This window comes from Salmo salar, chromosome ssa18 (assembly GCF_905237065.1).
Source record: "Salmo salar chromosome ssa18, Ssal_v3.1, whole genome shotgun sequence".
Lineage (NCBI taxonomy): Eukaryota > Metazoa > Chordata > Actinopteri > Salmoniformes > Salmonidae > Salmo > Salmo salar.
In genome coordinates this window covers 57,708,751-57,725,883 of record NC_059459.1, presented here as the reverse complement: position 1 = coordinate 57,725,883, position 17,133 = coordinate 57,708,751, and the positions used below count along the sequence as shown (strand labels likewise).

Here is a 17,133-nt window from a genome sequence, read left to right as displayed (position 1 = left end):
GGAGCCAGGCTGTCTAAACCCTGCCAGCCTGCCACGTCCATGCCTCCTGGAACTTAAACGGGCATGGCTGGAGAGGAAGGGAAGTGCTGAGCTTCTCAGAGACCCTGGCCTCCTCACAACCTCGCAGCTCTCTGTCTCTCTCCCGCTCTCCCTCTCGTTAGCTCTCGCTCCCGTTCTTCCTCTCGTTAGCGTTCGCTCGCTCTCTCTCCCACTCTTCCTCTCGTTGGCGCTCTCTCTCGCCCCCCCCCTCTGTCTCTCATCCCCTAGCATTTACAGTGGCTCAGAGGTAAGAGAAGGCAGACAAAGGCAGGTAGACTTTAAAAAGGGTTGAGCGGCTTTGTAGACTCCCCCTGTTCTGACCTCTGAGTGGCTGGGACAAAGAGACTCCTAGCTGGGAGACAGCTGCTCTGCCACCCTGGCTCTCTTGTTCTCTCTCTGTCTCCAGCTATGCAGGTTCAGTATAGGTCAGCACTCAGTACTCACAGAAACTTCTGTTAAACGCCTGGCAGCAAGAGCACAGGGAAGGAATACGAGGAACTCTCTCTCTCCTTCTCATTCTTTCTCTGTTTGCCTCTGTCCTCTGTCATTCATTTCCTCACTTTTTCTCGAGAGTCCCTTTCTTTTATTGGATCCCGTGATAAAGACGAGCAAAAAAGACCATAAAATACATTATATAAATACTGAGCTATATTGTATGCAATTAACCATGTATTGTGGATTTTGATGTGGGCTTGGGGTTATTGTCTTCCTGGAAGATCCACTTGGAGCCAAGATTCAGCCTCCTGGCAGAGGCAACCTGGTTCTTTTGGCTTAAAAGGTACCAGGTAAAGTGCATGATGCCGTTGACCTTAACAAGGGCCACAGGACCAGTGAAAGCAAAGTAACACCATAACATCAAAGATCCACCACCATATTTTACAGCAGGGATGAGGTATTTTCTGCATATGCATTGTTCAACACTGGTGTGCGTGGCCAAGAAGCTCTATTTTTTTTCATTCCATTCAACCAATGTAAACGCCAGGAGTTTGCTAAACGGCATTGGCACGTGGATTGGAAACTGCGCTACAGTCTGATGACATGAAAATAGAGCTCTTTGGCCTCATACACCAGTGGTGGGTTTGGTGTCAAAATGAGGATTTAGAAGCAGAAAAGATGGATCTTAGATTTTTTTATTTAACCTTTATTTAACTAGGCAAGTCAGTTAAGAACTAATTTCTATTTACAATGACGGCCTACCCCGGCCTAACCCGGACAACGCTGGGCCAATTGTGCGCCGCCCTATGGGACTCCCAATCACGGCTGGATGTGACGCAGCCTGGAATCGAACCAGGGTGTCTGTAGTGACGCCTCAAGCACTGAGATGCGGTGCTTTAGACCGCTGCGCCACTCGGGAGCCCAATGTTGATGTTATGGAGCCATTTTGCTTCCACGGGTCCTGGGGCTGTTGTTACAGGAAAAATCCACTCAAAACCCCTAATTCCTATAATTTACGGTGTTAAATAACACTAATATGTGAGAACAATATTTTGAGAAACAAATGTTTAATTTTGTTGTTATAAAAAGGTTGGTAGCAACATATGCAAACAGTTTGTTGCAGCTCAAGTCTAAATACAAAACCCACAATGCAATTCTCGCTAGCAAACGTAGCGACCCACAATAATACCAAAGTCAATAACAGCATGTGAAGTAGCTAGTTTGCTGTAAAATCGCCTAAAAAACTGTAGTATCAATTTAAGAGTATACAGTCTCAACATGTACAACACGCAGATTGATTGCCTCAGAGTGGAGTCTGACATTCGCAAAGACACCATGCAATGCACCCTGGACTGAAGAGGCAGACAAATAGGAGAAACGTGGTAGACCCTCTGTTAAATTACACATTTCTCAAGCTAGGAATATCGCAAAAAATATGATCAATTGCTTATTCGAGAGAAGACAACCTGGCGCGTTATGACATCGGCCAGTATTGAAATCTGACATGTATGATAGATGTTTTCACCATCTAAAAGTTGTATTCTTATTAACTTCCAATGTAGTGAGAGAGACTTTATCGCAATGCTACGTCATACCGGACTAATTTCTGCCTTGTTGGAGGGAAATAGCTCAGATAACATTCAAAATGGGTGAATCTTTCCTTTAAGGTCAACTACATCATGAACTTTGCCCAGTACCAGGTCATTTCAGCCAAAAAACTTGTTGCCTCTGCAAGGAAGCTGAAATTTGAGCGCAAGTGGATCTTCCAGCAAGACATTAACCCCAAGCACACATCACAATCCACAAAGAAATGGTTAATTGACCACAAAATCAACATTTTGCAATGGCCATGTCCGTCTCCGGACTTGAACCCCATTGAAAAACTGTGGTTTGAATTGAAGAGGGCAGTCCATAGGCACATACGAAGGATATCAAGGATCTGGAAGGTTTCTGTATGGAGGAATGGTCTAAGATCCCTCCCAATATGTTCTCCAATCTCATAAAACATTATTTTTTAAGTCTCAGTGCCGTTATCCTCGCAAGGTGAGGTATTGAAAGGTATTGAAAACAGGGGCGCCAATAATTTTGAACCTCCCTTTCTGTGAAAAAAAAAATATTACTTGTTAAACAAAATCTCTTTATCTTAACAAATGTATTAGTATAAAATATAATTACAATAAAAACCAAGCATACAATATAGCTCAGTATTTGTATGATGGTTTTTATACAGTATTTTTTTATCATCTTTATCAAGGGTGCCAATAATTATGGACCCCACTGTATGTGTGTGTCATCTAAGTAAATGTGCGCCATTTTGAACTAAATGTGTGTGTTTGTGCGCACGTTACAGACAGTGTGCACGTACAATACAAAATGTGTAGTCTCGGTAGCTGTGATGCTATCCAATTTGTGCACTGCTTTTTATACAGTGCTGTAGATGCAAACCCTATCCATCAGAGAGCTGATAGCAGCTGGCTTACACAACCCATGCCGAGCAGCTCTCTCTATCTCGCTCTCCTTCATCCTGTCTTTCTCATTCTGAGGGGCGGGGACCATCGCTATGTACCCCTCCCTTTCCACTCCACCTCTCTTTTCGCCCACTCACTCGCTCTCCTCCTTATCTCCCCTCTCTCTCATTCTATTTTTTCCCCTCCCTTTCCCCACATAACTCTTTCCCCACTTCCCTCTTCCTCCCCATCTCGAGCCATTTCTTCCCAGGCACAGCCAGGAGCCAAAGCAATGAGACAGCTTTATTGGTGGTTTGCTGCAAACGCCATGGATCAGGAAAGTGTGTTGGCGCAGTGTGCACACTCTACTTGTCATAATGATGAAGTTACTAGGCGACACAAATGCTAATCACCAGGAGACAGCCCAGCTACAGGGAATGGAAAGTAAGACGGCAATGTAAATAGAAAGTTAAAGGAGCATAGTGCTATTGTTGATGCTAATCCTAGGCTGGTGTTGTAAATAGAGGGATATGGTTTGTCTAACTACAGAGCCATTTACACCACACCGGAGCAATGTTCTGTGTCGTGACTTAAAATACAATCATAGTCATCGTAGTAAATGTAAGGCTGCGCTTCGACGTTCCCTAGCTTTCCAATACGGAAGAAGAAAGGACAAGGAGAAGGAGATGGATGAGGAGGAGGAGGAGGAGAGAAGGCTGGGATAGAGTGGGAGAGAAATATAACCAGTCGAGTAAAATGCAACGGCTTTGATGTGGTATTGTATGTTAGCTTGGGTGTGGACATTTCAATGGGAGTATATGAGGAAAGGGTGTTAGGACCCTCCACGCCACTCTGAGACTACTTCTACACGCGCGTGCGCGCGCGCACAGTTTTCTAGCAAAGGTGTTTGAATCTGGTTGAAATGTGCTGCAGTTGAACTGAGGGCCGTTTTCAAATGATTTTCAACCTGTTCCCAGTTGTACAGCTGTTCATCTTTTACACACAACGCAAGGATTCTGGTTTTGTAAGACTGTGTGTGTGTGTGTGTACACTGCCACAACTGGTACCTCACCCCCCCCTTTCTCCCTTCCTCTCCCCCTCCCTCCTACGGAAGAGCTCATCTTTCCCTGGTCTGTCCCCACTACCCATTGCCCTCCAAATCACCTGTCCACAGCATATTAGAGGAGGAGGAGTCTCCCTTGTCTCCTCCAGCCTGCCAGCTGCCTGACTGGACAGTGTTAGAGACTGTAATGGCTGCCCAGAGAGCCTCCCTGTACTGGGCCAAAATGGTTCCTGAGTTGACCATGAGAGGGCACTTCTCCTAGTGTAGATGGAAACAAAGGAGCCACATCTAAATGAAAGGAGAATCCTGACAGCATTTTTGCAAGGTTTATTCTCTTTCTGGACGTAGTTCGATATGACTATTCACTCTGCGTTGACAGTTTCATGGGGCTCGTTCCTGGGTCACCGGTGGATATGACATTCTCCCTTATGGATAATTCATTTTAATAAAGGCTTTTGATCTTAATGGTAAGAGTGCCTTGAATGAGCTATGTCCACAGAGGTTTAGCGTTCCATTTTATGACGACATTAGTGTCATTTAAAATACATTCATTAGTAAAAATGCGTTCTATGTTTGGGAGGGATGCCATTGAGAGAATCACAGTGGTTTATATTTCTATCTGGGTCACAGGCTTCCGTTCCGACGCCGTCCCCCCCCCGTCCCCCACCTTAAAACTCCTCTTCCTTCTTTCATTTCACGCACCCCTTGGCTCAATTAGGAAGTCCCCCTTCCTCCCCCTCTATCCCTCTGTCCCATCGGAGCTTTGCTCTCCTCATGCGCAGCATCTCTGAGACAGGCAGGGAACCTTCGAAGTGCCACTCGGAATAAACCGTGTGTACGTAGCTAACGCGCATAAATGAGTAACAGCAAATCCGCCGGCGCCTACTCCCCACACCCCTCCTCATCTCCTCCTCCACCCCAAACACACACTGCAACAATCGCGCCAACCGCAACGACTGAACCAGCAAAAAAAAAAAAAAAAAACGAACAAACTCGAAAACCTCGATCAGCAGGAGAGCGAAGAAGAGAGACGCTCGACTGACAAACAACAACGACGGAAGAAGAAAAGATGAAAGGGAAAACGAGGCCTCCAAATTCAATTACAACGAAGGCTGAAAATAGAATGAACGGGGGCTACCGTTGTCAACAGGCTGCTCGGCTACTGTTGTGCGCCACCTTTAGCTTTATCGCTAACCCCGTTTGGAACACACGCCACGGAGAGAAAGGACAATTTCCATCACAATGGCCATGGAGAAGAGACTGTCACGCGGTGCTCTATTCTTCCAGGCTGTGATGCATGGACTTCTGTCCCGGTCCTGACTGATGGATCTAGCTCTTCTCTGCAGGAGACAATAGAACCAAGGTGTGTGGGTTCGATCCCCACGGTGACAGGGGATGCCAGAGTATAGAGAGGGGCTGCATCACTCCTGGATATCACTCCACAGGGGCAAGCGTTTTGGCTTTGAAACAGTGGAGCGGGTCTATTTTCTCAGAGTTTACCTTAGACAATAGATTGGAGCAATAGAATGAGTCACCTGGAACACTGTGAAACACTCATCGGTGTCTAAGAGAACAAGAATTATTACAAAGACAATTAACCCATTCCTTGCCTTCCAGGGTAGTGGTTCTACCAGCTTGAACAGATCAAGTTCAGTATGATCAGAAACAGAAAATGTCTTCCTTGGAATAACCATAGTGGAGGTGTAGTTGACATGAATACAGTAGAAAACAGCGGAGAGAGACACCAAGTGAGAGTGTTTTGAATTGGCAACAAATACCCTCATAATATAACCAGCATATTAACTGGATTGTTAAATGTTTTATTGTATATAATCATGATAAGTGCTATACATTACATTGTTGGCTGGCATACTCATCTGATGAGTCATAGGTGTGTGTGTCTGTGCGTTTATGTGTGTGTGTGCGTATTTCTGTATGTGTGTGTTCGAGAGCCAGCGGTTTCCCTCCAGCCACCTACACACAGCTCTAGCATTGAGGCATCAAGCTCTCACTGTACTTCCATCCAGCCCTGCCCCGGCAGGCCTACACGTCCAGTGGCTATATCCACATTACTACCCCCCAAACACAGCCAGCTACAGCCAGTGAGACAGCTATATTCTGGCCTGCTGGTGGGATTTCAGCCCACGTAGACGTGAGGTTGTTTGCCTAAGGACAATCACTGCTCTCTCTTTCTGCCTTAATTGCCTGGAAAGTATGCAAGTGTACACTAAATATGTATGAAGCGTTTACACGGAGGTACATATATATTGCATTTTCCTCTGCGGGGAAAGGCTTAAATTTGACAGATAATAACTCTTGGGTCGTGGATTCGAATCCCATGCGGGTTGAATGTATGTCACTTAACATTATATAAAAACAACCATAATATTTGAGTCTCTCACTTTCTCTCTCTTTCCACTGTATTCCTTTAGATCGAATTATACTTTAGCCCTGTTATCCCTCCACTGTCCCTCCCTCCATCCCGGTGGTCCTACCTGTGGGGAAGCGTTCGATGACGGGCTGGCTGTCCACCTGCAGGGTAGCGTTGCCGCCGCTGCGCGTGAAGCGCACCACGTGGTATTTGCCGTCGCTCACCATCACCGCGCTCTCCTCGATGACGATGTCGTCCGTTCCCACGTTGAAGATGACGCCGATCCTTCCTCGTTCCTAGAAGGAGAGAGAGAGAAAAGGGAGCTTAGCGGGAGAGAACGTCTTTCATCTCTGCCCAAGTGTGGATCGGTGAAAGGTGTGTCCAGGGTCTGGATAGGAACAAGCAGACTTCGAACCCAGGTCGAAGGTCATCGGATGCAACTTTAAACCATGTTAGCCCACTAAGCTAAAGCCTACAGTTGGCATTAGCTCTGGGTGCTATCAACCACATCACATATAGATCTAGGATGGATTACTCATCACTTTAGTGTAGGTAACCAAACCACGTTCACTAAACATAAATGAAAGGGCTATTCAAATATGCCATTATATTTCCATCAAGTTTAAAACAGTGTTCAACATATACACTCTACAGTATGACAAGTACAGTGCAGTGGCCAATGTTCCAGTGTGTGTTCTGATCACTGTTGGGGCGTAACGGTGTTCAGTCATGCTTGAAGAATGAATGAAGAATGGACTACTTGTTGAGGACTCCGCCACCTTTAGCATTCATCACCCTCTTAACCCCCTCCCCTCTCGCATCTATTAGTGTTGACAGCCTCCTACTGCTTTGAGTTTATTACATTCTACCCCCACCCCTCTCTCTCCCTCCACTCCTCCCGTCCCTCGCTCCCTCTTTCACCCTCCTCCTGCGCCTCTCGTCCTCTCCTGTCCTCAGTCCCCAGGAAAGGTCAAAGTCATTTACAGAGTTACTCTGGCTGCCATGAGGGGATGGAGGGAGGGAATGAGGGAGGGAGGGAGAGAAAGAGAGGGAGGGAAAGGTAGAAACATGATACACTACAGACAGAGACTCCTCCACTCTTCACTCAAAAAAGTTGCTATCTAGAACCCAGTAGCAGAACCATTTTGGGTTCCATGTAGATGGGTTCTACATGGAACTCAAAAGACTTCTACCTGGAACCAAAAAGGGTTCAACCGTGAACCAAAAAGGGTTCTTCCAGAAACCAAAAAGGGTTCTACCTGAAATCAAAAAGGGTTATCCTATGGGGACAGCCAAAGAACCCCTTTGGAACACTTGTTTTCTTAGAGTGTAGCTTCTGCTGTGCGTATTCACTGCTGTGACTATCTAATGGCAGCCGGTGCCCTTCCCATTGGTCGCTTGTCCGTGCCTTTTCCAACAACACTTCTTGGTTTGACACGAGAGGTCAAGCTCGTTTGCTGAAGGGGGTCGCAGTGCACACCGCTATTGCTCTGCTCTAGACCCCCTCTCCGCCATTGATCGCTTCATCTAATTAGCTATGTGCATTTATTTCGTTGAAAAACCTTCTCCGCATGCCACAATATTGTGAGGTTCAGCTATGGCTTTAGCTTACAGCAATATTTTAATAATTCATGCTCCATTAAATGTTTTAGGAATATTTTGAAAAATCTGCTAAAATGTTATAGGGACTAAAGTATCAAGTTAATTGAGTAAATAGGAGCGAGAGGTTGGGATGTAAATGGATGAGTTGTGTAATCATGGCCACATTTATCGAACACGCACCTTGCCGGGATAAAACAGCCATGCTATTTAACGAGGAGCGCGCGCTCGGGTGACAGGGACGATTAAGTGTGCTCAAACGGTGGTGTCACTGGATGTGTTCAGAGCGTGATTAATACCTTTAAAGGATCAACAGGGGCTTAGCCAAATGTATCAGTCAAACTGTCTGTCAGAATAATAAAGCTGGTTCATTTTGAATAGGCATCTGTGTTTGACGGTGCTAGCTACCGCACCTACGATTCACTGAGGCTTAAATACAGTGGAATTAAAATATCCATTGAGTTTGTTGACATTACAAAGGAACTTTGGAGTGATGACCTAAGCCCCTTAGGGATGTCAAGCTTAAGTCCTCAGGGGAAACACAGCTCCTTGGCACTTTATCAATCAATGAAAGTTACTGAATGACCAGAGACTCCGTATAGGACTACCTGGATTCTCGTATCTAAACCCACTATTGATTCATGAGAACAAACAGAAATGATGGCAATTGAAGATTGGAGTTTGACGTCCCTTTAATGATCACACCACCTTTTTTTTACTCCCAGAGGGGAAAAAAAATCTAAATTGCGGAGGTTAGCCAAATGCTAACACAGTGCAGTAAACAGTAGGTAAGGACTTCTCCTGCCTCACCACTGCCCACCCACAATAAAGTGGTAACACTAATTGCGTTACCTTTTTCCTCGAGAATTAATTACATTTTCCACTAGACAATCATTTTCTTTGGGAAATGAATCCCTAGTATTAGGGTATTAGCGGAGGGGGAAGCGCACGGGGGAAAGAGATATTTACAGAGAGATTAGCATTTATGTTCCGCAACATTAGGGCTTCTTCTCTCTCGCCTGCACTGGGGAATGTATCGACCCCATTACACAAAGCAGCCGACGGGAATCACTGTTTTTTAAAGATGATTTCTGTGTTGCCGTAATATCATTTTAATGGCCGTTCCCTTAAGCGAAATATCTCAGGAAGAAAAAAAGGCCCATAATCCCCTATGACTGGGAGCAGTCATGCCCATACAGTAATCGTGAAATGAAGGGAGTGGGGAAAGGGAGGATGGCTTAGGTACAGCACTGTAGTAACCAACAATAAAAATCAAATGTCTTTTAAACATGAAAAGCTTAAAAAAAACAGTTAAGACAGTTAAGACGCCTCCTAATTTGTTTTAACTGGGAGTCTAATGGGCACTATTGCTTGGTTTTTATCGTGCTAGTCCCAGTTGTTAGTTAGCTGGGTCGATCATGTGGATCGGTAGGGGGGCCTTTGTGGTCTTGGAGAGACCGGAGTCCTGTTGGGTTTATGGATGCTTTTCAATTAACCACTGATTTAAACCTAGAGGGGATGTACCATCACATCCTGCTAATGACTTCAATTAAACAATCAAAGCCCTGGGATGGTATAGAGAAGGCCTAAGGAGCCCCCCCCCCCCGTGGTCACACAGCTAGGGTGGAGTTACTACACAGCTCTCTGGGGTGGGCTACAAATTAGAGTTAAAAGCTTCCGGCAGATTCCCGGAGGATCCACAAGTCTCTTATTCCAAGTGCGGTTGCGTAACTCTTCACTTTTTGGTTTTATGCTTTTACTTTGTGTCAGGTAGGGTTTTAGATGAAGGTGTTACTGTTATAAGAAGGGCCAAGTGTTGTTCCTGACCGCCTAATCTGACTAGTAAAAACATTTCAAGCAATAGTACATTGGTGTCAGAAATGGGAAGAGTAGAAGTAAAAACCTAGGCTACAGAGAGCATTTCAGAGGGGATATTTGGACATGACCTTGCAGTGTGTGTATGTGGTTGAGGTAAGCTGGGCATACGGATGGGAATGTGAATGAGGAGTACCAGACCGAGGTGTGTGTGTGTGTGTGTGTGTGTGTGTGTTAGCGCGTGCTAGGGTTATCAGTCAGCCTCCAAGAAGGCTTACCGTCGATCAGACTAAAAGAAAGGTTGAGAGAAAGACAAGAAGAGAGAGAAAGTGCGCAAGGTAGAGAGAGTACGTGAAGGATATGGAGCAAGGAGCACGGAGAGAGTGAAATAGCAACACTGCATGATAAAAAAAGAAAGGGAGCCTTGATGATCTTCAAGGGCCTTGAGGTGCACTGTGATCAAAGAGTCTTTTGAAGACGTCAAGATGGCTTTTCTCCCCCCACTAAACATATCGGTATAGTCAATTAAGAAGGAGAGATGGGGGGGGGGGAGAGAAACTGACAAAGAGAGAAAGGATTGCCGAGTTTCAGGGATTTGTTTCCTGCGTTATTTTCTAAGTGGCTCATGGATAGAACAACGGTCTCCTCTCTCATCCCCCTATCTTTATCTCCCCCCTCCGCTACTCCATCTCTTTATTCTCCCCAGTCTAATTGTGATGCCAGGAGAGACGTGGAAGACGTGGAAGGATGAATGAAGGAGCCAATCATGACTGCCAGAAAACTGCCAGGGAGGTTAATGGCGGATTGGTAGAGAATGCCAATCATTTTGTTTATTCATTATTAAGGAATAATTCAGCGGAATTGATGTTTTTCAGTAGAATCAATGGAAAACCAAGAGATACAGACTGGAAGTAGGTATGTGGATATATTGGCATGTAAATATGAATGAAGGGGTTTCATTGATCAGAACCTTCCATTCTTAAAATGTTCCATTCACATAAGATAGGCATCATATCGTTTCACCCCAGGGCTGGATTGATATAGTAAACAGTGCCATATTTACATGGCATTGTATACTGTGGCAGAATAATAATGATAATGAATGCATGAGGCTAATCCGAACATATGAGGGATTGACTTAGTCAGGCGCTGCTGTTTCAGGATGGTACAGTACACATAGGCCTGGTTCATCTCCGTCTCTCTCTCTCTCTCTCTCAGTCAGAAACTACAGCAGTGTTACGTAACCACAAGGAATAGGTTGTTATGTAAGATAAGGCCGTATACCAGCAGATAAACCCTTTTAACATTCACAGCTCGGCTAAAACACATCAAGGACTGTCTCTGACGGATGTTTTCCACCCGGTAGACCAGAGGGTGTGTGGTACAAGTCCTCCAGATAAGGGGAGGGGGGGGCTGACAGCGCGACACGTGTGATTTGGGCGGCGGTGGTGGGGGAAACGAGGGGGTGTGACAAAAGGGGTTCCTGTCTGGAGTGTGCCTATCCTTCCCCCCTCTCCCCCCCATCCAACTCTCTCTCTCCCTCCCCTCTATCCTCCATCCAACTCTCTCTCTCCCTCCCCCCTCCCACCCCACCTCTCTCTCTTCTTCACTCTCTCCGCTCGGCACAGTCCGCCTCATTTGTATGTGTTTGCAGTAATCTGCGGCAGTCACCTTGAGAAAGTTGCCCCCATCTCCTCATCTTAATAGCGCTTTATCTCTCTCTCATTCTCTCCCTTCCCCATATCTCTTACAGTCAGTGCTTCAGCGTCTAACCAGCCCCTGCTCTGTGAGACAACGACATGAAACTCAGGCTATGATAAAGGATCCCATTTCGTTACAAATCAATCTGTCAGAGAGGCTGGGAGGGAGAGAAACGATACCAGTGTGTGTGTGTGTGTGTGTGTGTGTGTGTGTGTGTGTGTGTGGGGGGGGTTGAAAGATAGAGAGAAAGTGAGAGTGTGTATGTGGGACAACCTGACTTGTCACACTAGGCATGCCCAGATGTGCTATACTTCCCCTGGCACTGATCCGAGATGGTACAGCAACAGTTATGCTAATCATTCCAATACAACATTTATGCTAATCATTCTAATGCAACATTTATGCTAATTGTTCTAATCGAAATGCATCTCCGTACAGTCATAATAAATAGGAACTTAATCGTGACAGTGTTGCCGACCCTCAGCCTTCCACCATTCATTCCCTCCAGTGTCAGTCCTTGACCCCCAGCACAGAGCACACGTGCATACACACAGTTGGATCATTACTGCTGGGTACTGGTGATCTGAGCCAGTGAGACTGGTGATTGATGATGTCCTTCAGCTCATGACCCACTGGCCCTGTAGGTCAGAACCCCTCAGACACACCTAATGTGAAAGCATGTACTATACACATACTGTGAACGCACACACACACACACACACACACACACACACACACACACACACACACACACACACACACACACACACACACACACACACACACACATTCATATGATGAACACACACAGAAATACTGAAGCCAATAAACAAACATGAAAGATCCCCCGCGTCATTGAGTGGAGGTTACTGATGCAGTGGGGACCACCATGGGGCAGAGGGCTGATGGACACACACAGAGGGTGTGTCGATGTGTGTGTGTGTGTGTGTCGTGCCAGAGCGTGCGTACGTGCTTGTGGGTGATTGTGTGTGTGTGCGCGTGGCGCTCAGGGTTTGTTGACTATTTAAAGTTTGCCCTGCGGCTTGGCTCCACCTGAACACACACAGCAGAAGTGGGATGTGTCGAATGGCTGACATGCTGGTTGTGTTTTGTCTCAGAGCGTGTGTGTGATCATGTGAGACAGGCTTGGAGCTCCCGACACGGATCAAAATGTCAGGGTTTGCGTGTGTTCGTCTGAGTATTTGGGTTACGTGTGTGTGTGTGTTCAGTGTGTGTGGACGTGCACGTGTACGGCATGTGTGTGGCTACGTGTGTATGTAAAATTAGTATGTGTGTGTACAGTCGGTGTGGGTCTGCGTTCGATGTGTGTGTGTGTGTACTGTATTAATCACAACCAGAACTAAAATCCTGCGTAATTTGGTCAGCTGCGTGATTAAGTTCTGGGTGCGCACGTGTGAAGCAGACATAGTTTAAGCAGCGCCTTCGCCCACGCTTGGCAGGTCCACGTAATCGGTGACGAAAACCCAATCACCGGAACTACTGCTGCTCGCTATCCTACACATTCCATCCTGTTGCGTACATGTAGATAGAGTTAATTAAAGTGACTATGCATAGATGACAACAGAGAGTAGCAGTGGTGTGGAGAGGGGGGGGGTTCAGGAGTCTTGACTAGATGTTCAGTCTTATGGCTTGGGGGTAGAAGCTATTTAGAAGCCTCTTGGACCTAGACTTGGTGCTCCGGTACCGTTTGCCGTGTGGCAGCAGAGAGAACAGTCTATGACTAGGGTGGTTGTCTTTGACCATTTTTAGGGCCTTCCTCGGACACCGCCTGGTATAGAGATCCTGGATGGCAGGAAGCTTGGCCCCAGTGATGTACTGGGCCGTTCACGCTACCCTCTGTAGTGCCTTACGGTCAGAGGCCGAGCAGTTGCCATACCAGGCAGTTATGCAACCAGTCAGGATGCTCTCGATGGTGCAGCTGTAGAACCTTTTGAGGATCTGAGGACCCATGCCAAAGCTTATCAGTCTCCTTAGGGGGAATAGCTTTTGCCGTGCCCTGTTCACGACTGTCTTGGTGTGCTTGGACCATGTTAGTTTGTTGGTGATGTGGACACCAAGGAACTTGAAACTCTCAACCTGTTCCACTACAGCCCTGTCGATGAGAATGGGGGCGTGCTCGGTCCTCTTTTTCCTGTAGTCCACAATCATCTCTTTTGTCTTGATCACGTTGAGGGAGAGGTTGTTGTCCTTGTTCCACACGGCCAGGTCTCTGACCTCCTCCCTATAGGCTGTCTCGTTGTTGTCGGTGATCCGGCCTACCACTGTTGTGTCATCGGCAAATTTAATGATGGTGTTGGAGTCTTGCCTGGCCGTGCAGTCATGAGTGAACAGTGAGTACAGGAGGGGGCTGAGCACGCACCCCTGAGGGGGATCAGCGTGGCGGATTTCGAGGGGACTTTTGACGTTGTGACGGTGTAAATGATAAACTCAGCTATCAGTCTACATGGCACTCAGCCTCCCCTTTCAACTCCTTAGCCTGGAGAACATGTTGAAATCTCAAGTTATGACAGCTTGGCGTACGTCAGCGCCGCCATGACTCAAAATCAAGAGGCACCACATCTTCAACCCAATCAAAGAGCAGAGACGGAGAGAGATTACGAACCCTCTGCGGATTCTATTAGCCTCTCACAGAGTACCACTGTCTTTAAGTGTCTAACTTTCTCTAACGGAGTGTTTCTAGTCCGTCCACTGTGTTACTGTCAGCGGAGGCTGGTGGGAGGAGCTATAGGACGGGCTCATTGTGATGGAACGAGTGGAACGGTATCAAACATATGGAAACCACAGGTTTGACTCCTTTCCTTTCATTCCATTCCAGCCATTCCAATGTGCCTGTCCTATAGCTCCTCCCACCAGCTTCCACTGGACTGAATGGCTCCTGGAGACGAAGAAGAAATAGAGAAAATGGAATGGGAACGAAAAGGAGAAAGAGGGGGAGGAAGAGAAGCCGAATAGACAGAGGGAAAGGTAAAAGGAGAGGTAAAGAGAGTTAGGGAATAGGGAAGAGAGAGAGCACTGTGGAAGTGTATTCCCTGGGCCGTAGCCAGAAAAGGCAAAGGAATCGATGTCCCGCCCACCCTACTGTTTCTCTATCGCTTCACTAGCCTAGCGGTTTAGCGCGTTGGGCCAGTAACTGAAATGTTGCTGGTTCAAATCCCCAATCTAACTAGGGTAAGAATATGTTGATGTGCTCTTGAGCAAGGCACTTCACCCTAATTGCTCCTGTAAGTCGCTCTGGATAAGACCGTCTGCTAAATGACTAAAATGATGTAGTGTAGCTAGTGGCCATTTGGGAAGCTATGGGCCTTTTCTTTCTCTCTATTCCATGTCTTTTTCGCTGCAGCCATCTTTGTTTCTCTCCAGTCCCTCTCTCCCTCCTTCCCTATGGATTTATTACAGGATTGAGTGGTGGTGTTGTTGCATGGGACTTGGCAGGATCCCACTCGTCTTCACCTCATGTGTTGGAGTGATATGCTGCGAACAGAGAAAGAGACTGCTAACGATTTCTCTGTGCGGTGTGCTCTCTGTGTGCGGTGTGTGAGTCTCCAGGGTGTGCCCACGGGGGGAGACACTCGATTTTCAGATTTTCTGTCGCGAGCAAATAGTGGGAATTGAACAAAATACATCTGGGGAATAATTAACAAAAATGTTTAATGGGTGCAATTTGAGATGAGAGCGAGAGGCAGACAAAGAGACTGAGAGAAGGACGAGTGCCAAATTGATCAACTCTTCTTTACACAAAGAAATGAATTTTCCATGCGTTTTCAGCCGTTTCTACTGTTTGTGTGCGTGTGTGTGTGTGTGTGTGGGTTTGAGCAACAGAGAGGATGTGAGGGAGAGACAATCTTGTTGTGTGTGTGCGCACGTGCATGCGTAATTGTAGCCGATTCCCCCTCGCAAAAAAAAAAAAACGCTTGAGGAAGAGAAGCACGCAGATGGGCAAAATTGAAGCAAATGAGACAAAATCAAGAACAAAGTGTTTTCTGTCTGGCAATCCCTCCTCTACTCTTTCCCTGTCCTCTCCCTGTTCCCCGCCCCACTGCAGAACAACTGCAATGGACCACAAGAGTACTTTATCCCTTCCTTCTTATCCCCATGCATTTCTTCATCGTACTAATACATCATGTATGATAAAAGTTTGGAATACAGTAGTAGAATATGTAGCAAACAACTATCAATGAACAGCGATTATGTAACTATTTTGCAGTTGCGATTGCTAGCTCTTTTCAAAATAAACACCAGGGAATAGTGGAACGTCTAATGAAGTGTAACCAAGACTACTGTCTAAGCAGAGAAATATTGCACAGTAACCGTCCTCGCCTTACTGAAAGCAGTAAACCTCAAGTACCAAAAAGTAGGCTAGTGAATTTCACGCATAACCGCCACTGAAATGTATACCCTCCGTCCAGCCAAGAGAGAAACACTTTTAACGACTTTTGTTTGTGATCATAATCAGCTAATATGGAGTGCATTTTCTCTCTCAGTTTCTGCTAATCTAAGAACCGTGCAAAAGCCTTAAGATCTTACCATCTCACTCCCTCCCTTTCTTCATCTGCACCTCTTCTTTATCCCCCTTTCCCTGTCTCCATCCCCCTCTCTCTCGCTCTTCTCTTGGGCGGCCTAGCGATTAGAGCTTCTGGCTACTAACCGAAAGGTTCGTAGTTTGAATCCCTAAGCTGACAAGGTGAAAAATCGGTCGGTGTTCCTTGGGTAAGACACGGAACCCAGTTGCTCGACCCTGGCCGTGACCCCACTGTCCAAGGGTGTCTCAGGGGGAGTTGGGTTATGCAAAAAACACATTTCCAATTCACACCTGCATATTAATACACACTTGTGAAATAGGACAAATAAGCACCCACCTAATTATTATTATTATTCTCCCTTTCTTAATTTGCCACCTGTCCTCCATCGCGCTCTTCCTATCTCCATCCATTAATCTGTTGCCCTATCTATCGTTCCGTCAGAGAGTTGGCTCTCTCTCTCAACTTTGTTGGGCTTGGCACAAGGTTGAAGCTTAGCAGAGGGGAACGGCTGCCCAGCACACAGGCTAATATTTGCTCGCCGCTAAACTGAGCAAACACGGATAAACCGCCCACAATCCCCCCCCCTCTCTCTATCTCTCGCTCTCTTTCGCATTTCCGCCTATCTACCTTTCTGTCCCCTCTATCTCGCTCTTTCTTCTCCGGTTCAAGGTTGTCCGCGGTGATTGGTGGTTTAAGGGATGTGTGTTTGTGCGTGTGTGCGCGGGTGTGTCTGTGTGCATGTGGGTGTGTGCGGGTGTGTGTCGGGGGACCTTCACCTCAGAGGCCCTCTATTTTAGACAGAATCATTCCCCGTGGGCCAGTGGAAACGAACATGTCCACTCCTCTAACTGGGTTTTCCTTTTAAGGGCCCAAAGTGATTGAAACAGTCAGCACAAAAACATCCCTAGGTGTCTAACCTAATCTCCTTGATTTTTCTCCTCGAAACGATTCACTAACTTTGTACATCTCTGCTAGGTCATCTGAGTACACTTTTTTGAAGGACCCCCCACAAGTGCTGCCTGCTGGTATGCCTGTGTGAAATCATGAGTATGTGTTGTAACATCATTTCACTCTCCCTCTTTCCAGTCACAGTTGTGTGGGGTTAAGTGCGGTGGAGACCCT

At 46.5% G+C, this 17,133-nt stretch overlaps 1 protein-coding gene across 2 annotated transcripts in view; it reads right to left on the bottom strand.

The window, feature by feature from the left end:
* The window catches only part of LOC106577539 (neurexin-2), a 936,116-nt gene that overhangs the window by 52,443 nt on the left and 866,540 nt on the right, over positions 1–17,133 (bottom strand). For both annotated transcript variants that reach the window (XM_045701329.1, XM_045701330.1), the window contains one exon: positions 6,480–6,651. In XM_045701329.1, the coding sequence (XP_045557285.1) occupies positions 6,480–6,651 (172 nt within the window). The remainder of the gene's footprint in view (positions 1–6,479; positions 6,652–17,133) is intronic.